The 23,429-nt window shown below is 39.9% G+C and overlaps 1 protein-coding gene across 8 annotated transcripts in view; it reads left to right on the top strand.

The window, feature by feature from the left end:
• Nucleotides 1–23,429, top strand: part of gria3b (glutamate receptor, ionotropic, AMPA 3b) — a 102,042-nt gene that overhangs the window by 61,586 nt on the left and 17,027 nt on the right. For 7 of the 8 annotated variants that reach the window (XR_014089471.1, XR_014089470.1, XM_081611916.1 and 4 more), the window contains exons 5-12: nucleotides 5,511–5,564; nucleotides 7,654–7,815; nucleotides 8,533–8,700; nucleotides 9,061–9,165; nucleotides 12,694–12,792; nucleotides 15,852–16,058; nucleotides 18,086–18,459; nucleotides 19,860–20,058. Coding sequence is in view for 6 of the 8 variants with exons in the window: in XM_081611916.1 (XP_081468042.1) it covers nucleotides 5,511–5,564; nucleotides 7,654–7,815; nucleotides 8,533–8,700; nucleotides 9,061–9,165; nucleotides 12,694–12,792; nucleotides 15,852–16,058; nucleotides 18,086–18,459; nucleotides 19,860–20,058 (1,368 nt within the window). In the remaining 2 variants the exon portion in view is untranslated. Of the gene's footprint in view, nucleotides 1–5,510; nucleotides 5,565–7,653; nucleotides 7,816–8,532; nucleotides 8,701–9,060; nucleotides 9,166–12,693; nucleotides 12,793–15,851; nucleotides 16,059–16,147; nucleotides 17,246–18,085; nucleotides 18,460–19,859; nucleotides 20,059–23,429 lie in introns of those variants that run through there. The other variant, XM_008419897.3, reaches the window with a different exon arrangement.

Raw genomic sequence — 23,429 nt, 5'->3', positions numbered from 1 at the left:
GTGTGTCCGTGTGTGTGCGAGCGCGTGCCTGCGTGTGTGTGTGTTCCCTGGTCTTCATGATTCTGTTTGTTCACTGACATTTTAATTGTTAAACAAGTCAGAGCTATTTATTTATTTTAACCTGAATTTTACACGCTGCTGAGGTCTGACTGCATACAATTGCTTCTAACTTATTTTGTAAAGTGACACGCGCACTTATTATTAAATGATTTTAGATGTAGAAGGTGTCAAAAAACTTTAAAAGTTTATGATCGTTTTGCTTACAATTACGCACTACTTTGTGTTGGTCTACTGTACGTAATCCCAATAAAACACAACTAGATCTGTGTTTTTTATGTGAAAAAAGAAATTGAAAAAGCTGAAGCAGTATTATGATTTTCCTTTTCAGTTTGGTAATTTATTTTATTTTGGTTTCTTTAATTTTTCAAGTGGTGGCCTAAACTAATGACGTTGTTATTCGCTCATCTTTCGCCCACGTTAGTAATATTTATAAGATTGTGGGAATCATTTCAGTCTGCCTTTTCCTGTGGTGCTGCTAAGTCTGCGGTAGAAAGGTCATACTTTGTGGAAAACGTTTATAAAAAAAATTCTGAAGCTGTAGTTTTACATTTGGCTCTTTCTGTCGACTATAGGTCCCATTCATGGCCGAACGAAGGTGAAGTCAAGGTCAGATGAGATTTCTTCCCTCTTGAGATTTGAAAGAAAACTCGAATTCTGCAAAGTCTCCTTAAGCTGCAGAACAAAAGGTGGTGGAGAAAGCTGCTGGATCGATGTATGAAAGAGGAAAATCGTTCTGGGAAACAGAAGGATTTTGTTTTCTTTCGTGGTGGTGTGTATTTATGTTTGCATTCCAAAGACCACAGCAAAACAGACCACCTGAGAGGTAATAGGATGATGGAAGATAATGACCAAGACACACAAAGACCCAGTGTAAGCTAATTTAAAATCGTCTTTGCTTCTAGTAAATATTGCATTGTGCTAAAGATTGCAAAAGAAATTATTCCAGGAAAAGTTCAATAATTTAAATCAAATTAGAGAATTGCGATCAATCATCTCATGAGAATTCAAAGCACCCTTTCCTGTTCTGTGAGCCAATATCTTAATCAGACCGTCATAACAGATCTCACAAAGCGTAAGGGAGAGATTCTTTCGGCTTTTTCTGGAATCATCTTCGGCTAAACAGCTCAAATCTAAAGTACCAATCAGTTAACGGTTACGTACATAGACATCTGCAGACGTGAACCGATGAGAGAGTTTTATGGCCTACTGTCTATCAGCAGTTTTGTGAAGCTCTGACCTGCGAACATCAATTTCATTCAGTTTCAATTTTTCTATCTTGACCGTAAACCATATTAACAAATACTTATGTTTGACTTTCTTCACATACATGGAATGGTCTTAACCACAGACCACACATTGTTTCAGCATTGTGAAATAACAAAAAAAAAAAAAATGATTACAGTCATAACATTTTAAACTTGCTCTAGTGTGTTAAATTACAGACTGGCATGACTTGAATGATTAGCATGGTTAGTATCTATATCTAAGTCTGTTTACCTCAGCAGTATTCTCTGATGAGGTAGTAAACTCTTACCTCAACAGTGAAATTTCCAAAACACTGTAAATGTTTTGTAATCTAGGTTGATCCATGGCAGAAGGAACTTAAACTCTTAAAACAGGGAAAAAGGGCAAAGTCACATTGCCTGTTTAAATGTATCAAAAAGTCTGATTTCATTTTTAATTTTAACTTACTACCACTGAAAGTAGGAAACTTGGACTCCAACCCTCAGTAACAACTTCAACTCTGAGTGTTATTAGGAAGATCTGTTTGCATTTTTGCACAGCTCAATCACCGATCAAAAACTTGTTAGATTTTTAGTTTCAAATCACAGATCAGGGCCAGTCAAGCATAAAATCATCCAATTTCTTTCACCAGCTTTAATTTCTCGTTGCATTGCCAGTCATCTATGCTCATTTACCCTGATGACCGGCTCTGTTGCAGCATTGATCAAGCTCCATTGCAAAATGTTCCATTAAAAAGCTATCGCAAAAAGTACAACTACATTTTTTGAACGTTATGTTGTAAAAAAAAAAAAAAAAAAAAAAAAGTAAAAATAAACAAATCCACAAAACAGAGTATGCTGGAAGCAATATTTTTAAGGTTTGATTAGGGTTAGGCAATATGAGGACAGTAGATCAGAACATATTAGGATGTACAGAAGTTCTGCTAAAGCAGAGCGTTCTCTGCAGATTTTATCCTCCCGACTGGGCAAATCAGTTTTATTTTAATCCTTTTTCATTAGCTTCATAAACTAGCATTACACCTGCTGTAACGCTCTGCTTGTGAAATTAAATCTGCTGGGCCTCACCTTGGCACTCAGACAACAATTTTGAGTCCCACACTGCTGGACCTGATACGGGGCAGAAAAAAAGAAAAATAAAAGTTTCATAACCTGGTTTTTCTGTAGAGTGACTATATTTATTGCAGAATGAACATTTGCAGAGGCTTAGTTTTAATAGTTTTAATTTGGCAGAACGGTGTAAGAGTGAACATGCTTTGAGTCATGACTGCTTCTTAAATAATAACTGAATTTGACACAGGTTTGTAAGATTACACAAACAAAATCTGTTAGAAATTACATTTTCCTAAGAACCATGTTATTGCATGGGGAAACTGTGAAAAGTGTGTGATCATTCATTGAGCCCAGTCAACCAATATCAAACTTGTTTTTTTTTTGTTTTGTTTTTTTGTGGAACCCTTTTCATACAGACAAGTGTTGCACAGCGCTTTACAAAATCTAAAGCAGATAATCAGACAAAAAAAAAAAAACACACTAGAAGTGATAAAACTAAATATACCAAGAAACAAAAGTTGAAAATTGTAGTTGTTTGAGAGAATGAATGATTAAGAAAACAAAAATATGTAGAACAGTTAAACAAAAAAAGTAAAAACTCTAAAAACATAAACAGAACATAGAAATAGATATATCAAAGTACGTGTGATAACATCTAGAATCTTGACACCGATAAAATCAAATAACGTAATACTTGCTAAAATAAATCAGAAACACATCACAGATGTTTCTTTGGATGATGGGGTTTCTCTCTGAAACTTTTGATCATGTGTTGTGTTCCCTGTGTTTGTTATTAGTGTTATTTTAAAGTAAAACAGGACATGATAAATAATTATTAGCTTAAACATAAAGCCAAAGTAAATAGATTCAAATGAGAAAAATGCCTTTACAAAAGACCTGGAGGGTCTGGAAGGATTGTGTGCGGGGGTTTTGGGGGGGGGGGGGGGGAGTGCATTATTTTTGCCATATCGGCAAATCCGCTTTAATTGAAATCCACTTTAGAACCGGCAGAATTAGCTGGAGCGCTCACTGAGAATTACTCCCTCATTATCCAAACTGAATGGGTGCTGACTGTTAATGTGTCTTAAGATACTAACCCTTCCTGTAGCAGCCACTTTAAAAACAATTGGTTACTATTAACTCTTAAGAGCGTCTTAACATAAATGTGTTTTCGTTTTTACTTCTGAAACAACAACTGTTTCTTTAAGCTGAAATAAGTATAGCTTCTTTGCTTACACACGTTTGTTTAGTAATGGTTCTTTAATGATTTTATATTACTTAGACCAGTCATTTAGTGGTGCAACGTGTATGTTTTAGCCTGAGTCAAATCTTGCTGGCTGCTTATTAAAATAAGTGGAGGGAAAAGGTTTGCGCGTCCTGGCTGGAGGTGCCGTGTATTTCTGTTGTCATCAGTGTCTTGCTGCGCGTCATCCCAAGGTTGCCTTATGTAGCTGTTGCCAGTCTGGCTGTGGGCTGCAGGCATGCAGGCGGTGAAGTCTTTCCACAGCACTCTGTGCTCTTGGAGCACACTCTGCTCCAGAGCAAGGTGTGAGGAGGCTTACAGCCAGAGTCAAGGTTAGCACACAAAGAAAGGAGTGTGGAGCCCTGGGCTCTGGCTGCAAAAATGCAGCAGTGCTTGAAATACATTATTACACGAGGTGGATATGTGATTAACTGCTCCATCTAAATCGTTAAAAGCATTGCCGAAAATGCATTTCCATGACATTTTCTGTCACTTATTCATTAGAAATGAGACTGATGGGATCTAAAAGCCAGCTCCTGCTATTTCAGCATTGTAATCAGTTCATTTCCTCTTTGTTTCCGTTTCATTCCTTTGGTTTGTTCCCATCTGTCTGACATCATGCGCCGTCGGAGGTACAGAGCCTTAATGATGAGGAAGCTGTCAGAGAGTGCTGACCCATCGATACAGGCTGAGTGAGAGGTTTTGTGTGGTTGTGCTCCCTCATGTGCCGTTCTTGAAAAGCGCCGCTGACATTTTTCCCCCGTTGTTAACAACTGACTGGTGTCTACAGGGAGGCAGACAAGTGGTTTATTTTATCCTTCAGGTTGCTATGCCTAAGCAAGGATGAAGTTCAAATTGCTTCATGCTACTGTATACCAGCATGTCCAAAATCTGCTAAGATTGTCGGAACTGAGGCAAATGTTGTAATTGCAGCTGAAACGAGAGCGAAAACTCGAGCTGCAGGGAAACAAGGGCACCTTTCATCACTCGCTCCCATTCTGTGGGAATGCTGTAAACTATCCCCTGTAACAAATATCCTGTGTCCTCGGCTTAACACGCAAACTCAAACATGATAAACCGACAGTTTGCTTTAGAGACGGAGCCTGAGCCAAACATGTGCAAACATGCTGATTTTGGTGTAAACTGGTGTTGCTGTGTTTGTAAAGAAGAAAACCTTGATCTATACAAACTTCATCTCTGTGGTCTTCTCTCGCTCAGAAGTCAATCGGCAGAAGACGGAAAACTTGGTGGGGGTGGGAAACAGGCGGCACGAGGCCCTGGCTGAGCAGTCTGTCCAGGAGCAGCGCACAGAAAGCCAGGCGATTACAAGGCTCTGCCGGCGGGTTTACAGACGCACCAAAATAAGACAAAAAGACAAAAACAACAGAGGGGAATTAGAAAAAAAGATAGCATATGGTCTTTTACGACTGCAATGAGAGTGAAACACCGCTCACTATTTTCAGACAAGCTGCGTAGGTTGAAACATGCTGTTCTGCTCCAAAGGTGTGATATTTTCAAAGCATGGTGTGATCCACGTCTTATTGCCTCACTGTAAATTTCTTTGAAAGATTTTTTCCCCACATTTCCACCTTAAAGACCAGCAGCTGTAAAAGATTCCTCCGTGCGCTGTGAAAGACTTCAAAGCCGGCTGAATATTCAACGAGGCTCTGCGTTGTTCTTGTTTCTGTCTTATTATCGTTTCCTCTTTAATGAACGCTTCCTGCCTCCCCGCTTTCTCCTGTTCCATTAGAGAACTTTGCTTTGTTTAAACTCCTGCGACGTCCGGTGCACGCGCGGGTCGTCGCTGCGTTTTACAGAGATTGTTGCACCCACTTACATTAGCCGCGACCCCCCCCTCTCCTCATCTCATGGGTGGTTTGCTGTATTGATGTTTTGTTTTTTTTCTCCTACAGGTTGTGACCGCGGGGAAGAACAGCCATGGTTACCACTACATTCTGGTCAATCTTGTGAGTAATAGCCATGCTGCTCCCCTGAGAAGGAGTGTAACTATTTTTTTTTTTTCGCTACATGTAATAGAAAAAAATGTGCATACTCATAGTATGTAGTAGGGAAACAAAAGTGCTCTGCATGTTTTTCATTTCTCTGTAATTTTTTGTTTGTTCTGGTCAGAAGTTTACATGTATTCAGCCCAAACATAGAATCACACACCTGTGCATATATATATATATATATATATATATATATATATATATATATATATATATATATATATATATATATATATATATATATATAATGTGTAAGTTAGCTGGGTAATCACTAAGTTTCACAAACTTCCAGAAGAATTGCCTAATTTTAGCCTTCTCAAACAATAAGGAGTTTTAATGTAGATTTGGGATTATTTTCATGTTGGTCATCCATTGTCTTTGTAAAGCGAAACAAGATTATAGCGCAGGGATCTGAAACTCCCATAGCTAAGCAAGATTTTGACATGTCTTTTGGCACTTTCTAAAATTTAGAGGAGCCCCTGCTCCAAAATCTTCAGCTGAAATTTTGCAGCTTACGAGAACAATCCACCTACTGTCTGGGAAATTCTTTGCAATGAGAGATTAGAGTTATTTAAATCCAACGAGTAAGTAAGTAAAACTGTATTTACAAAGTACATTCCAAGATAAATAAAAAAAATCACAGAATAAAAAAAGGAGATGTGTTTTTAGCAGGTCTTTAAGGGAAGCCACTGAGTCTGCTGCTCTCATAGTCAATGACAGGAATTATATTTGGAGGATTTGAAACTCGAGAAAACTGTGCCATCTGTCAAGCAAGGTGATGATGGCCGCTGATGGTGGTTCTGGTGTTCTGCAAAAAAAAAAAAAAAAAAAAGTGGATAGGATATTGCCGAAATAGGACCATCTCCAAAAAACATTTTATCTTCAGTTTCAGCCAGCACATAGCCAGATGAAACGTGAAAAAAAAAGAAAGAAAAAAGATATTTCAAGTGTAGCAAGTTGCCAGAAGCTTAGCAATCTGCTACTGAGTATTTATCCAAACATTAATGGGAGTTCACATACATTTCTCACTATGTGTGATGAATGGGAATCTACAACAAATTCAAGTTTCTGCACCCGGGACTTGTTGTGAAAACGCATCGAGGTGGTATTTTGTAATTATTCCCGCCTGAAAAAGGAAAATTCAAAATGCATGATTAAAAATCCAAACCCTGCTGTCATATTACACTGCACAGTCACTGAGCATGCTAATGGTTTATTAGATAAAGATGACTTAGCCTTTTTAACCATCTTTCCTTATTTTCCCACACTCTGTGGAAGGAATAGCTAATTTCAGCTTGTTATTAGCAGGGGAGTTTTTTTTTTTTATAAATTGAAGGCTTGCTCTCACTTGGTGCTGTTTCTCTGACTGTAGAAGATGTGATTATGCAGGAGGCAAACATGTTCTCACACACCATGAGCTCCCAATGTTGGGCCTTAGAAAGAAAACATCAATTTTACCCTGAAAAGAACTAACTTTCATGGTTCTTGGGTGAAGAAGGCGATTTGAAGGCGGTGAATTTAGGCCCGTTATATACTGGAAAGCAAACATGGCAGCCAGCTCAAATATTTTGTCTTACATGATGCAGCACAGACTCTGGACTGCTGCCTTTCTACGATGCTAAACAGCTGAATAAGATACATGTTTGCCTAACGTCCAAAGACACAATGCTATGTTTTTGAAGGTGTTTAGTGTGTTTGAAACTCTGGTTCTTTTTCCACCTTGATATGGTTCATTTGTGTAAATGTGAACACAGCAATTTCTCCTGTGTGGGGACTGAAAAAGCTCCGCAGAGATTTCTTTATGTGAACATGATCCAAACTCGATCCAACACAGCTACCAGGTGAACATTGCAACTTGAATCCAATCTCTTTTGTAGTCATGTATGCGATGTGTTGTGTGATGCAGGAGGAAAAAAAATAATCAATGAATTGTCTTTTGAATAGAGCAAAAAGCCTTGTGTCTACTTTCCAGAAGTCTTCTCAAAATCTCTCTGGTATATTTTTCTCATGACATCACTGACCCATTTCACTCATGTGTAATTTTTAGGGATTTTCGAATGTGAGTATGGGCAAAGTCATCGCCGGAGGAGCCAACATTTCAGGGTTTCAGATCGTCAACCCTGAGAACCCGATTGTGCAGCAGTTCAAACAGCGATGGGACCAGCTGGATGAAAGAGAATTCCCAGAAGCTCGCAACGCTCCTCTGAAGGTAGTCGGGCTTTCGCGGGGCTTTATTACATTGTGCATGCAGAACACGCCGGCCGTTCCTTCTGAAGTGATCTCCATCAGCTGTTCCTCTCTCATCCTGTTTGCCTTTATCATTCTTTTGCCCTCTCGCCTACCCTCCCTCGCTCTTTGTGGCGTCTTTGCTTTGCATTTCTCAGAGCAATCAATATATTGATAGGCAGTGCAAGCCAAGGTTATATTGCAGCTTCAATTTACATCTAATTAAACAATGATCAAGGAAGAAATGGATTTGGAATGCCATTTAATTAGATTTCGCCATGGTGTGGTGGTCAACAAACAAGTGCCTCAACCCCTCGGTGGTGAAAAGGTCAGGAGAAGTTGCAGGGTAAGTACGTGGGAGATAAAAATCAAACTTTTATCCTTTATTCACCACCTAACTCCGCAATAAAGTTTTGGATGAGATCCTGACATTTAGATAAGTCCTTGATAGCTTAAGTTGCACTTAACCTACCGATAGCAAGGTGTCAAAGTTTGCATTCACCCCAAAACATACAAACCTGACCAACAAACTGACCAACAGACGCCAAAATGCTTTGAAGCACACAAATTGCCTCTTTTCATCTGGCTTCTCTCAATTTAACAGCCTGTCAAAGAATAAAAAGTCTTTTTGTTTTCACAGCACATTTTTTTCAGCATCATATGTTCTCTTGTTTGTGTTTATCACTCTCTTTTTGGACAGTACACCTCTGCCCTGACCCACGACGCCATCCTAGTGATAGCCGAGGCATTCAGGTACCTGAGGCGCCAACGCGTAGACGTTTCTCGTCGAGGCAGCGCAGGAGACTGTCTGGCGAATCCTGCCGTACCCTGGAGCCAGGGCATAGACATCGAGAGAGCTCTGAAAACAGTAAGGAAAGGATATGGAAGGGAGTGGTAGGCTGAGACCAAACAGAAAAAAAAAGGGGGACTGGAAGAAGTAGTGATGCAGGGTTAGCATGATAAAGATGGAAAGTGACAGAGAGAAGGGGAGAGAGTGCAGAGCTATTCTCCGCTCTGCCTCCAGATATCTCTCACTCAAATCCAGGCCCTCATTACCATAAAACTACATCTTTTATTAAAGCGTATCCAGTTCATCATTTGATTAACGGACTGAGTGCGCTCCAGTTGCAAAATGGACACGGGCACCTTAATGCCAGCTACAGTATATCTGCAAAGTGATGCAAGCTTTCCACTTCTCCCTCGCTCTAAGTGTCTGTTTTTCCATCAGGTCCAGCTGCAGGGGATGACCGGGAATATCCAGTTTGACAACTATGGCCGCAGGACCAATTACACAATAGAGATACATGAAATGAAAAAGGATGGGCCAAAGAAGGTAAGACCTTTTGCAGCTGCCAGAGCTACTTGGAATCATTTCACTTAGCCAACATTAAAGTTAAAAAGTTTAAATTGGCTTGTATTTAGCAGCAAAACTGTACACCTATGCATCCCCAGTATATATATATATATATATATATATATATATATATATATATATATATATATATATATATATATATATGACACAGAACATGGATATACTTTTAGGCCTCCAAAAGAAAATGCAATGTACAAATGGTTTGTTTGTGCATTTTATCTAAAAACATTCATATGTGGCTTTAGATAGAAAACCTTAAATCTTACTGACACCTTAGTTGAGATTTACTCTTTACACAGACCGTAAAAGGAAATTAAAAGTATTGACCCCCCAGAAAAAAAAAACCTTCATGTTATTTATTTGGAATTGTTTGAGATGTCAGTAATTGTGGCTCCAGTAATTTATTTATAAAACATTTATTATTTTTCATTGTGAAATTAACAAAATGTATACATTAAAATCAAAAGTTTTTGTTTGTTTTTTTTTTTTTGGAAATTTTCCAGTCTGGGTTTATGCAACTGGAATATAAAATTCATAAAATGATGAATTTTATCTTAATGTATCTTTTTAAAGAGGTGCCACTAAGTAAGGGTTTAGTTGTTGGCAAGGGACTATCGATATCGATATCGATATCGGATATAGTTGTCCAAGAAAAAATACCTGTGTCACTTGTCTTGTCAATTTATTTCCTAATTTTTTAAATTTTCTTTATTGCAATAAGATTATAATTTTGCAAATGCCAAATTATTTCTAAAAAATAAAACAAATCAACCAGATGATCAGCCAAGTTCTCCATTCTCCGAACAAGTTCACAAAACAGAGGACTAATTCATCTCAAATGGACTTTTCTGAAAGTAATGTAGCCGGTCGTGCTTTAGTCGTGCATAAAACCGTTGAAGGCTGTCGATGTCGTAATCTGACTCTCTAAAGCGTAGCCTGAAACCCAAACAGTGATCTTACAAAGTTCCTCCAAGTCTTGGGGCTTCAAAAGTCGATTTATCTTCATTAGTAACCGTGTGGGTCTTACGGGTAGAGTTAACAACAAAAAATAATCCTGATTACTTTCTGAACCCTCTGTTAGGTAGCAGCACTGATGAGGTAAAAAGCATTAAAAGGTCCACAAATCACACCGAGCCTCCAATCTGACAGCTGAAACCGAGCTGTAAAAAAAAAAAAAAAAAAAAAAAGGCATGGCGTTCCTGTTGCCGTGGGATAGTGCGGATATGATTTTGGTTCTTCTCCTGACAGTAATTACCATTCCAATAACCAATTACAGTAAAAGGTATCCAAGAATTCCTCTGGCTCCTCTTCAAAATGGTAATTGCCAGTGGAACGTTCGCATTATAACCAGAACCATATGATGACCTCTGGTTTTATTTCATAACCCAACTGAGATCCAAGAGGCAGCTGTGAATTTCTCCGTTGCCGGATAAGTGTAGGCTCAGTCTGATATGATGTGTGATTATGCTGCCTGCCTTGCAGGCGTCCAAAGCCCACACTTCAATTAGCTTTGCATAGCCCTCGCCGACATCCCCACACAGCCGAACAGAGGCGGAGAGAGCAGGGAGATGGATAGCGAGAGAGGGAGAAAGGAGGTCAGTGGGAGAACGTGGGGGGAGGGAAGATCAGACAAGACGGGCAGCACTTTGTCAGGACCTGCAGCCTCAGCCACCCCGGTGACAGCTAGAGGATGAGGGTTCTTAGCTGTGACTGCCACGAGTGATGCATGAGCTGATATGTGTTGCACTTGCTTGGGGTGAGATGAGGACATACCTTCTGGAGCTCCTCAAGCTCCAGCAGCAGCACCTCTGAAACATAGCTGTCAGACAAATGGATGGGGGTGCAAAAAGAAAAAGGAAGCATTTAAGAACTTTTATTATTATTATTATTATTATTATTATTATTATTATTATTATTATTATTATTATGGCAAATGCACTAAATACTTTCACAGCTGTGAGCTCAGCTTGGAGTTCAAGTTTTAGAAGTTTACTGTTTTCTAGCACCTCCTCTTGGAGCAGAAAGTTAATGCACTGTTGTACACCTGTTTGTCGAAATCAGTGAAAGATCTGAGGAACAGAAAAATGCTCACCAGATGTGAAGGGGAAACTCCCAGCCAGCAACACTGCTGGCAACTACATATGCAACACGTTTCATCGTGAGCCAAAGCAGCCATTATTTCAGATGCGCAAACAAACACTTGACAGTGATTTGCCTTAAACATCTGCACAGCAGAATTCAGACGGGCTGCAACAGGCAAGCAAAAGAAACTGTGGAGCCCCTGGAATAGTGTCCTTAATTATTCACTGTATATGCAGTTAGCAGGCCTGCGTATCCATAATTTACTATAAAAACCTGCAAAGCTGAAGGTGTAAGGGATACGGGTGGGCTTGAGTTTATATTTCACAGGAGCTGCTTGGTTCCAGCACAAAAACAAAACCAAAATAAAAAAAAGACATTTATAATCTCGGCACTCATATATATGTTGAATGCAGAAATATTAAGTCTTCACTGTGTTCTTGGATAAATGTGGAGCTCTTGTTTGCCTGTTCTGAATTAGTAGTCCACTCGTTCGCTGCTATTTTAGTTGAACTTCAGGGTGGAGGCAGCATGCCTCAGGGATGTGTGCTGTTATTTTAATGAGTTTGCATCACTGCACAGTTCAAAATAATATATACCCCCTCTACGGCGCCATGTAGAAGTATTCATATCCCCTGATCCTTTTTGAATTTTGTCATCTCACAAAAAGCATATGAATATGTTACATTGGGACCTAATGTGATAGACATATAAAACTCCCACACCTTTCACTGCAGTTACCGCGGCAAATTGTTTTGAGTATCGGGTTTGCACGTAGAGAACGAAAGTTTCGCCTTTTAATTTTTTGCATCATCGATCCACTGCGTTGGACCGTGACAGTAGAGAAAATTATGTCTTGGAATTCGGGAGCCCTAAAATGTCTTTAGCATCTCGAGCTTCATGTACCTTAGCTTGAAGGATAAGACGGTGTGAACACACCAAACGTGACTCAAAATGGGTATAATACGTGCTCATTGCAAAGGCTCAGTGGCATGTTTGCACTCAAAAGCAGGTGAGGTCTAATTTCTGGCCTATCAGTGATCAAACTTGGATGAAGCTTGAACAGTTGAATCGCTTCTAGTTTCTTTGTGCACAATATTGCCGCTCCTGACATCTCTGACACAACCTGACTAGTGACCTACCCTCTGAGTATCTTATTCTTAATTGCATTGAAACATCCATGTAAGTCACCTGGGATATAAAAAAAAAAACATCTTCCAAATACATGAACAAACTTTTCTGTACTTCCTTAGGAAAGGTAACTCCACAGCATAATGCTACCTCCACCATGTTTCCCCATGTTTACAGTTTGATTAGGGTGACATACTTTAACACTTTTGAAAGGCTCTGTCCATGTTCTCATCGGCGTATTGGAATGTGTCGCTCACGGCTGATTTCTCTTTGCAGATTGGCTGCTGGAACGAGTACACAGGATTTGTAAATATTATGGATCCTCAGGTCAACATCTCAGAGGAAAACCGAACCATTGTGGTCACTACTATTATGGTACACTTTCCACGCAGTTTTAAGTGTTTCACGTATTCTGCCACTCGAGGTCATGGTGTTGATTCCAATGAGTGATACATTCTGTCCTGGACGGGTAGAACCACATCTTTTTTGTGTTGCTTTCCACCCACTCACTACATGTTGAAACAGTCGGCCCCAGATAAGCGAAGGTGGCGGTTTCGTGGCGTGGGGAAGGGGAAGGGGGGGCGGGGGGGGTGAGTGTTTCAACTGTATCCGTGTGGGTGTCAAAGCATTTTGGTTTCCCATGTTTTAGTGGCCTGTCGTAGCAGTGACGTCACAATAAATGGTGTAAGTGATTATAGTTGACTCCATCAGTTACAAAAACAAAGCAAAACATAAAACGCATACGTAAGTAGACCCGTCTGTCCTTTTCAAGTAAATGTTCAATGACACTTGGGACAGACTGACTGCAGAATGACGAGAGAATGATGCTGCAGTGGTTTCACAAGCTGGGCAAAGCAAAATAAACATAATTGGAGAAGGATAAGTTGGTATGGCGGTTTCCCCTGTTATCACTTCTTCAATCTATTTTGCATTGCTCCTCCATGTGTTCTGTGTTGAAGTATATACTAACCCTAAGCACTTTAGTAAAGCCACATTAAGAGAAATGGAGCACATTCTTAAGCTAATTTAATTCAACCAAAAATATGTCAGGCTTACTAGATGGCTCATAACAGAAACATTTTATTGCAACACAAAACATTTCGAAGTGATGGAGAAAAAGTTTCTGAAAAGCAGTAGTTATCTTAAAAAATATATATATTTATATATATATGTAAATGAATGAGAATCACACAGAAGTGAGAGGAAACAACCGAACATCTCCAGAGGAGGAAAAACAGACTGCCTGAGTAGAAAAATACTCTGTGGATCCAGTGTGATGGGATACATTCAGCACAGAACAAACAAATCATTGCTCTCCCACTTGCACTCTAATTGTGTGTGGCTGTAATGACAATGCCGCCTCTCCTGAGCAGCCCTGTTGTTCCGTAATGACGATGTGCTCAGTTAGAGGAAGGATGAGCTGCACAAGTCTTTTTTTAAAAATGGAGTGAAACAGCTGGCACGCTCCTGGTCTGCTTTTAAATATTTTTGTTATAAAGAATTTTTATGCTGCTTGATTCTAAATGACAAATAGCAACCAGTTGATTTTTCTTTTTTTTATGAGCTTGTTTGCTTACTTCTAATAGAATCATAGTTTATCTTTAATTCATTAAGTGTTTTTTTTTAATTTAATTATTTATTTAATAATTACTAATAATGTAACAAAATGTTACTTTTTTCATTTATTGAATATGACAAACTAACAGTGCATTGGTGCAGTGTGCTTGCTGAGATAGCAGAGGCACTTCTCTGATCCCTCTACTGTCACTGGCATTTACTTGTGAAACCCATTCCCCACCCCTGTTCTCATCCCCATTCTCCACTGAGCTGACCCACGCCTTGCCTACCACTGACCCAACCTGATTATAAGAATAATCTGACTGCTAAAATTTACAAATGTATATTTTTTACATGTAGAAAAAGTCACTGAGTTGGATTTACAGATTAAAATAGAGTTTACTACAGACTGGTTTTTCTTGGTGTCTGCTGGTTGTCAAGGCTTGATAAGAGCAGCCGAACCGTGTGATCATTCTGCTTTTATCACTGCATATTTGTGCATTAGCAGGCCATCATTTGTTTATGCACGACTGCATGGACATGTCTGTAGCTGCTAGTAATATATGGACTGTGTGTGTGTGATTTGCTTCTTGGTGTGCATCTGTGGTCACGTTTCAAGGGAAACATTACAAGGATAGAGAGCAATTTCCCAAGAATTAAAAATTTGAAACATACTATGGCTAATTTCACACATGCCATGAGGTCAGGATCCGTTATGAACCATTTGGTGACAAACAAAGTTGAGATTTCAAATAATGTGTGAAGCTAAGACTAAAATATTTCTATTTCCATTATTATTGATTCTTGAACCAATTATAGCAAAGATTGTTGCAGAGGTCACACTCAGCATATTTAGGTGAAAATTTTGGAAACATACATCGTATTAAAAACTAATTGATATTAATACGAAAAGCTCTAAACTACAACAGTCGTTTTAACACAGTGTAAGATTAATAATTACTTATGGATTATACTCTCAGCAGACATTTTTAATTATTTGAGGTTTAGGACATAGTGCATCATGCTGTTGGAAATAGCCAGAGGAAAACTGGTACAATACAGATATAAATTATTAATATCCCCCATATCATTACACCGTCACTTTCAGTTTAACCGGTAATACAAGGCAGGATTGATCCATGCTTTCATGTTGTTTATACCAAATTCTATCCTTTAAATTTTGCAGCTTCAATTGAAATGCATCAGACTTTGCAGCATGTTAGCGTCTCAGTTCTTTGAACCTGTGTTAACTGCAGCCGCAGCTTTCTGTTGTCAGCTGTCAGTGGTGACACAAGGTGTTTTTCATGTTGCTGACACCAATCGTCTCCAAGATTGCAGATAGTTGCAACAAGTGGCTACTTCAGCTGTTGTTGCCTTTCTATTATCTCAATCCCGTTTGCCCATTCTCCTGTAAATTATGGCATCGGCCATTTCTGAATTACAGACCCAGCTATCAGGCACCAACACCCAGACCAGGTTCCTCTTCTTTACCACATCAAGATGCAAATTGCTATTTGTATTGCCAAGCATTTGAACAGGGATACCTAATAAAGTGGCCACTGAGTGTGGACATACTAGTATTTAACGTGCTAATTATGAGAACAACCTTAATCCTGAACATCACGGGAAGTTTGAGGAAGAAGATGGATTAAGAATTACTCCTGGATTATTGAGTTCGAGGTTCGGGGGTCAGGAATAAAGAAAATCTCTAAATTAAACAGCTCCAATGTCAAAAAATACTTGTGTATCTTTTGTTTGAGTGTGTACGTGTTCGGTGTATGTGCATGTATTTGAACGCATGTTTGCATATTTCTGTATTTTTTAAACGTGTACAGGGGCATAGGAGTGAATAAACCAGCATATGTTTGAATCAACAGGAAGCTCCTTATGTGATGTACAAGAAAAATTATATGCATCTGGAGGGGAATGACAGATATGAAGGCTACTGCGTCGATTTAGCATCTGAGATTGCCAAACATGTTGGAATTAAGTACAAACTGTCAATAGTAATGGACGGCAAGTATGGAGCCCGAGACCCTGAGACCAAGACGTGGAACGGGATGGTGGGTGAACTGGTCTATGGGGTGAGTACTGGGAGTCTCGATTCTGCTGATTACATGACAGTTTGCAAGGAACTTCAACATGAGAGGAGATCTCATTTTTCTGTCTTAAGGTGATCACCAAACCCGCGGTGAACTCATCAGCTCTTGCCCCAGTTCAAAGTCCCATGATGTCCCTTGAAGCTCAGCTGTGAGTGAATTTGTCAAATGCAGCCTGAAGCATTGGGGAGTTGGTGATCATCTTGAGACGGAGAAAATGAAATCATTTCTCAGTGCTGTTCATTGCAATTAATCCTTCTTGCTTAGTTTAGAAACTGTCTCTCTCCCTCTCTCTCTCCCCCAGTCGAAACAGAGGTAGGTACATGAAAACAATGAGTCCATATGGCAAACACACTGTAATCACTTTGATGAATGAAAGATTGTATGTCTTTGAAGTGACTGTGTAATTATGTTCAATGTTTCACGTGTTTGATGAATTATGCCAGATTCACAGCTGAGTAATCTGCTTTAGAATCAACAGCTAAATGATGGTTTGCGGTTTGAAGCAACAAGATCCATATGGCGCTGCGCTTCACAACCTCTTGCGTTAAGGACGGGGGTCACGGTGTGTTATACATCTGACGAGAGTCACCGTGGGCACTTGTGACACCTTAAGAATTTCCCAAATGATCCCGACCCCTCCCAGTCACCTTTCTTTGAGGCCTAATAGTTGAGCAGGAGCCAAATACAAAATGCATGAGAGTCAGACCTCCTCGCTTGTTCAATATCCTCACTATCAGCTGGAGAGATTTGCTCGGTTTCATGTGCCAAATTATCTTTCGGATAGGAAAAGTCCACTCCCTGCAGATGAAAGTGGCGGGGAAACTGATTCCAAACACATTGCAGTCAAGTCTTTCCAGCCCTGCGCCTTCACAGCAGGTGGGCCGGTCCTAATAGTTTTGTACATTCTGACCTTTTGACCAGTAAATTAATTAGATTTTAGTTGTCTTTAAAAGGTTAGGCCCGAGGCTCCTCTTTATTGTTTTGTTTGCCTGGCCATTGATTGAACACAGCACAGGAATTAAATGGTTATAGCCCACGTCTCAGCGTTGCGTTGACAGGGTAAAGAAAAAAGTCGTGTTTATTGGCTCTATTTGTGTCGCTCCTTGCTCCGACCTCATAAAAAGCAAACACACTCCGCCTTGTGCTCCTTCAGTTCGATGTTTTCTCATTTTTTGACATGAAAAGGCAAACGCAGCACAATGCAACAATGGACGCTATTGTCTTTTCCCACACTTGCTTCTTTGAAGAGGAGCATTATTTAATTAATCACACACACACAGTACGCACTAACAATGTCTGACATGATTAATTATTTTCTTCTGCTTTTACAGAGAAAGCTGTTGTGATTTCTGAAAAAGAAAAAAAAAGGGCTGCACCACCTTCATTGGATTTGTTTTGATAGCGTAATGTGATTGAAGTAGCAGAGCAAAGGGAGAAGGAGATAAAGAGAAACAGCTTGGAGAAAGAAATAAAAATACAACGCCAGAATAAGCTATGTTTGGGAAACCAAGTGTAAGACACTGCCAGTGCTTTCAGATGTCTATGTGCAGCAAAGATTTTGCATTGTGCAGATAAAAATGTCTAATTAAACACATGCACAGTTTTTTTTTCTGTTCTACTTCCGTGCAAAAATTCAATTTGGTGTTTTGTTTCTATATATCTGAAATTTTTCTTCCACTTTCTGCCTCATTTAGTCAAACATTGCTCAAATACCCGTCTGTCTTAATGGATCGCTTCCAAGCTGCCTCTCTCTGAGCTTTTTCTCTTTTCTACCTATAACAATATTTCTATGTACATTTTTTGCTTCTCATCTTAGACCTTGCCTACATTTCCAGCTACTCTTTTTGCTTTAATATGTGATTCACCTTTTTTTTTTACAGCTCTCCTTAAAACTGGATTTTTTTTTTCTTAAAAGTCATATGTAAACTGAGATTTAAACAGCTGCAGTCGTTCACACATACAATGACCTATTTCCCTAACATGTTCCCTGTGCATGTCCCTATTTCCAGAGGGCAGATATAGCCGTTGCGCCTCTCACCATTACTCTGGTTCGAGAGGAGGTGATAGACTTTTCCAAGCCCTTTATGAGCTTGGGCATCTCCATTATGATAAAGAAGCCACAAAAATCCAAGCCTGGCGTTTTCTCCTTCCTGGACCCGCTGGCCTATGAGATCTGGATGTGTATAGTGTTTGCCTACATTGGTGTGAGCGTGGTACTGTTCCTGGTCAGTCGGTTCAGCCCGTATGAGTGGAACCTTGAGGAGCAGGATGAAACCAAAGACCCCCAGACTCCCCCCGATCCTCCCAATGACTTTGGCATCTTCAACTCTCTGTGGTTCTCACTGGGCGCCTTCATGCAGCAGGGCTGCGACATCTCTCCAAGGTGGGTGAGCTTCCGTAGACACCTAGTTAAGGGATAGAGTAAAAATAAAAGTACAATTTTATTTGGATTGTGGTCAGAGGTTTGCATGCATAGCACGGAAGTTGTATGAACAACATTTGTCTGCCTGTATTATTCCATTCGTTTTATTTGAAACACTAGTGCCACTCGCAGGGGAAAAAGTCACTCTGCTTGACACCTCCATGACAAATGGTAAAATGTTCCTACATTTGGGAAACTCTTTTCAACTCCTCCAAACATTCTTCACCTCTTTCAGTAAAGCGTTTGCTCTGTCCATTTGTTTGGAGCGCGGTCAACCCGACACTGCCGTTTCTTTGCTCTGCACACCAAGGTAGTAATTGCTCTGAATTGGCCGTCTTACAATATGCAAGTATTAGTCCTCCCCGCCAGCGCAATGTAGTGTTTGCAGCTCTCTGGGGGATTTAAAGTGCAATCAAACAGAAAAGAATAGCCAGGCACTGTGTCAATACACACGCTGGACGATTCGTTGTGAAGTGTGCCAAAACAAAACAGATCAGTGGACTTCAGCCAAGGGTGGTTCCTTTAAAAGTGGTGACACCTGATAAAAGGAGAATGCTAAAAGGTGTTGCACACCATTGATATGTTTTACCCTCTGTAACAGGGGACATCTGATGTATTTTATCAGAGATGCTTCATATAAACTCACAACATGGCACCTTTTGTTTTTTCCAATACCAGCTGGATTTATGGTTGGCTACACAGTAGCTTCTCTCCAACCCAAGACAACCTCACTTAATATTAGTCAGGGTATGTGCATACATTGAGGTGCATGTATGAGTTTAGCCCCATGTTGATATGAAAAAATTTACAAATTAGTCCTTCCCATTCTTGTTTTAAAAGTTCACACATCTTATGTTTTTATTAGCGGTAAGCCAGAAATCATCATAATAAGAAAAAAAAAGAAGCTTCAAAACATCTGTGTGTAATTGTGCACTGAATTATTGAAATACATGGTCTTTTCATTAATATTCTACTTTATTGACTATGAGTGTAGCTGACATTCATGCTAATGGTGATTTATATGTTAACTTCTGACCAGAAACCTGCATGTTTTTCCTAACTGCACAGTGTCTCACAGTTTGCTACTTGAAGCTCTGGAGTAATCTTTGACACAGACTTGAGAGCAAGTTAAATATGCAAGTTAAAAAAAAAAAACATTCAAAAATGTTTTACTATTTTCTTTGAAAGTGTGCTTTTCTAACTCCCTAATGTGTTTCCATCTCGGTTTTACGAGCTACCAGGAAATTCTAATGACTGATCCAATCATCTATACACTTGAACACAACTGGTAGACGTTAGCAGCCCGACAGGCTCTAATTGCATTTCTTCGTTTCCCCCGTCGTACACCGTCCCTCTGTCAGGTCTCTTTCAGGGCGTATCGTTGGTGGTGTTTGGTGGTTCTTCACCCTCATCATCATCTCCTCCTACACTGCCAACCTGGCTGCCTTCTTGACTGTGGAGAGAATGGTGTCGCCTATAGAGAGTGCAGAGGATCTAGCAAAGCAGACAGAGATTGCGTACGGCACTCTGGACTCAGGCTCGACAAAAGAGTTTTTCAGGGTGAGTGGAGTCAGAAAACTGTTTTTTGCGCAATGCACCAGCTGCATTTTCTATCAGCTGAAGTGGTAAATCATGTAGAGCCCTAAATATTAAATCATAAACCTTTCTCTATGTCCTTGATCGACAACTCCTCGCAGCTCTTCCTTTGTGTGCTTTCAGAGAAGAACTCCTGACCTGTGAGAAATTCACCCAAATAAGTCATGTTGGCGAAGTATCAATTCTTGAACTCATTGGACAGGAATGTCAAATTTATGCAGCACGCGCTGCAGTGCGCAACCTTGAGGCCTTCCGAGGCTGTCAGCAGAAAGCATGATAACAACCCTGAAGGCTCAGAGGTGATAAAAACAGGAGGCTTAATCAAAGCACCCACATAAGACTCAGACTCTGAAGGGTCAGTTCATGAGTTATAATTAGCAAGGCAGCCATGGCTGGCAAATTAGGTGTGATGAGGAAGAGCCCCCGCAGGTCAAGCAGAGCGGCCGAAAAGACATTTCAGAAGGAATCAGCAATATGTCTGCCGGCGTGAGAGACTAGCTCAGCAATTAAGTTATAAATTACTTACAATCTGAGGTGTGAGTATTTGAGTGTCTTAGAACTAATCACACACTCACCGTGCAAGAGCTCACCGAAGCTAGGTGTTGTCTGGACGATCAATCTTTTGCCTTGAGATCCGTAGATGTCTTTGCTCGTGGCGCGCTCACAATAGCATTCCTGAAAACAAATTCGTGAAACGTTGCTCTAACTGTGATGACAAAAAGGCAATATGACAGCCTTTTATCTTGTGCTCCCCTCATTACTCATCACCAGGAGAGAAACATTACACATGTTTACCAGCTGCACACTGTTTTTAGAGAGAGTCTGACTCGAATTTTGAATCGCAACCACAAAATCCAGAAATAAATCCATGTTCTTTCAGTCAGCGAAGAATGAGGAACTGTCTGCAGGGCTTGATATTTAAAATTCTTTGGATTAAAGTCTGTAACCCCTCATGAGCAAGACATAAAAGATTCAAATCAGTACAGATAATGCTTTGTATTTAAGGAAACATATTAGGACTGACAGTAAATGTATTCTTCACAGAATATCTGACAAAAATTGTCGCTGATCTGCTTTTTATCAAAAAATGCTGCACAGGTGTAAGCCCGTTAGGCGCACAGTAGCAGCAAATGACGACGGAGACTCCCTGAAAGGTATGCTGTGTCACAGAGCAACGCGAGATGCGGCTGGGGAGTCCCATTCTTCCGTATTCTGTCTAACGAGTGTCCTAGTTATACATCCCCAGATCTTCAAATAGGAAATGACATGTGTGAAGCTCTATTCCAGGGGACTTTTTAATTAAAGCTGCAGAAGGCTGACAAGGAAGAAAACTCACTGATTAATAGAAGTTCAGGTTCTGTTTCAGATCTGTTTCTTCAGAAAAAATTCATTCGGTGCTAATTAGACCCCGTACGCCATCAGCCAGCTGGAAATTCAAAATCAAGCCCAATTTTTCAAATCAGACACATGTCATCGCATCCGACACCACTGGCCTCTAATTTTTGATGCTTTCACCTGATTTATTTTCCAAAGCTCTCTTGACAAGTAAAAAAACTTTTATGATCTAAAGAATTCATCTGCTTTAGTGGCACAAAAAATAAGACAGACATGGAGGTATGAATAGTGCATGAATTCACAAGTTTTTGGTTACGTTATTTTTCTCTTCTCCCTGGTTTAAGATGAAAGCACTTTTTAGCTCCAGTCAAATTGACTATTTGTAAAAGTATTTCCTACCTGACTAGAACCGTAACACTCCTTGCAGTTTGTCCCATCATCTGGGAATCCTTTGGATTGTTTTTGCAAACTCCGGGTGTCGCAGCAGATATTCCAGAAAGCCCAGATTCCGACCACCACCGCCCACTAGGACAGCTGGCCTGGGAGCCCATGGATGTGCCCAGTGGAGGCCTCCATTACTCTAGGCATTTGGCAGTGGCTATCTAACAGCTCTTGGCTCCTTTCCCCCAGACTACCATGCTTCCCTGGAAGCATTTCTCTCCCCGGTCGTTAGCCTGTCTGTTGTTTTACCTTAAGATGGTCACTTTACTTGAGCACTACAGCTGCACAGCAATGCATTAAATTGATTTAAGTTTGTCAATTAGTGGTTTTTCAGTGATTCGAAAACAATGGGGAGGTACACCATTGATTGTATATTTACCCTCCTTATCAAGTACAAATGGGAAAAGTGTATATATATCTGTGACACAGTTATTGGCATCCCTGTGGTTGAAGCTTTGTGCAGCCCTGTTTTGCCAATAGAAAAGTAATTTACCTGCGTAGAGAGAGAGAGTTTTCATTGACGTGCCTTTTCCCCGTGTCTCTTTACGCACTCATCTGTTCAAATCACCCCAATAATTTAAGATATTGTCATTTCACAGCTACTTTGTATCACATTAATGTTGATCTGACCACGTTTTAAAGTTTGTCTTGCAAAAAACAAGGTAAAAAGACCCAATGACATGTGTTGTCAGTTTTTGAGCAGTCCGTCAAAAATGTATTTAGTCTCATTGCATTTCAAGTAGTTTATGATCTCATGCACTCAGACTATGCAATGTAAGACTTCAGATCATAAAACAGACCCCCAGCATCACAAATCCTCCTCTATAGTCAACAGTGTGCATGAGGTGCTTTTCCCACATACGTATCCTTTGTTTTTTGCCAAACTGACTTGGAGTTTTTTATAAATAAAGTTCTATCTCAGCCTCATGAGAGTAAAGCGCACAGTTGCAGACTCCAGACATTGACATTTGTGATGGAATTATATTTATCTGGCATTCCTGAGACGTAGCTATCATCTAAGGATTGCTGTGGAGTCATTGTGACCTCAAGAGACTTGGCATTTTTGCAGCTTATAATAGTGAACTATTACTTCCATGTAACTTCAGTGTAACCATTGCGTGTGAATGCGTGTGTGAATGGGTGAATGTAGTGTAAAGTGCTGTGGACTCCAGGTAAAGCACCAAGAGTTTAGCAAACTTAACATATTTTCATATGTGATCGTAAGAAGGAAAATGTTTTTTTTTTTTTTGGGGGGGGGGGGGGGGGGTTTCTGGCATGCCTGTCAGATGACTTGTTTGCTTGTCCATTACTCTGTTCCTGACTGTTTATGGTTGCAGATTAATGTGGCTGAAACAAGTGGGCCTCTGTGTCCCCTCGTAATTACACCACAGGGAAACGGAAAATAATGGATGATTAATCCTAAACACTATGATAAACCTAAAGTTGTACAGCATGAATTATAATTTGAATTTCTCAAATGTTTTTCCACCTAACATTATGTTCGTGCAACAAAAGGTCAATTTATTTTAAAGAGTTTTACACAGTCTTACGGGGAGAGT

Source organism: Poecilia reticulata, chromosome 10 (genome assembly GCF_904066995.2).
Source record: "Poecilia reticulata chromosome 10, P_reticulata-male-v2, whole genome shotgun sequence".
NCBI classification, from domain to species: Eukaryota; Metazoa; Chordata; class Actinopteri; order Cyprinodontiformes; family Poeciliidae; genus Poecilia; species Poecilia reticulata.
Note: the sequence above shows the minus strand (reverse complement) of the source record. Positions and strands in the feature narration are given on the sequence as shown.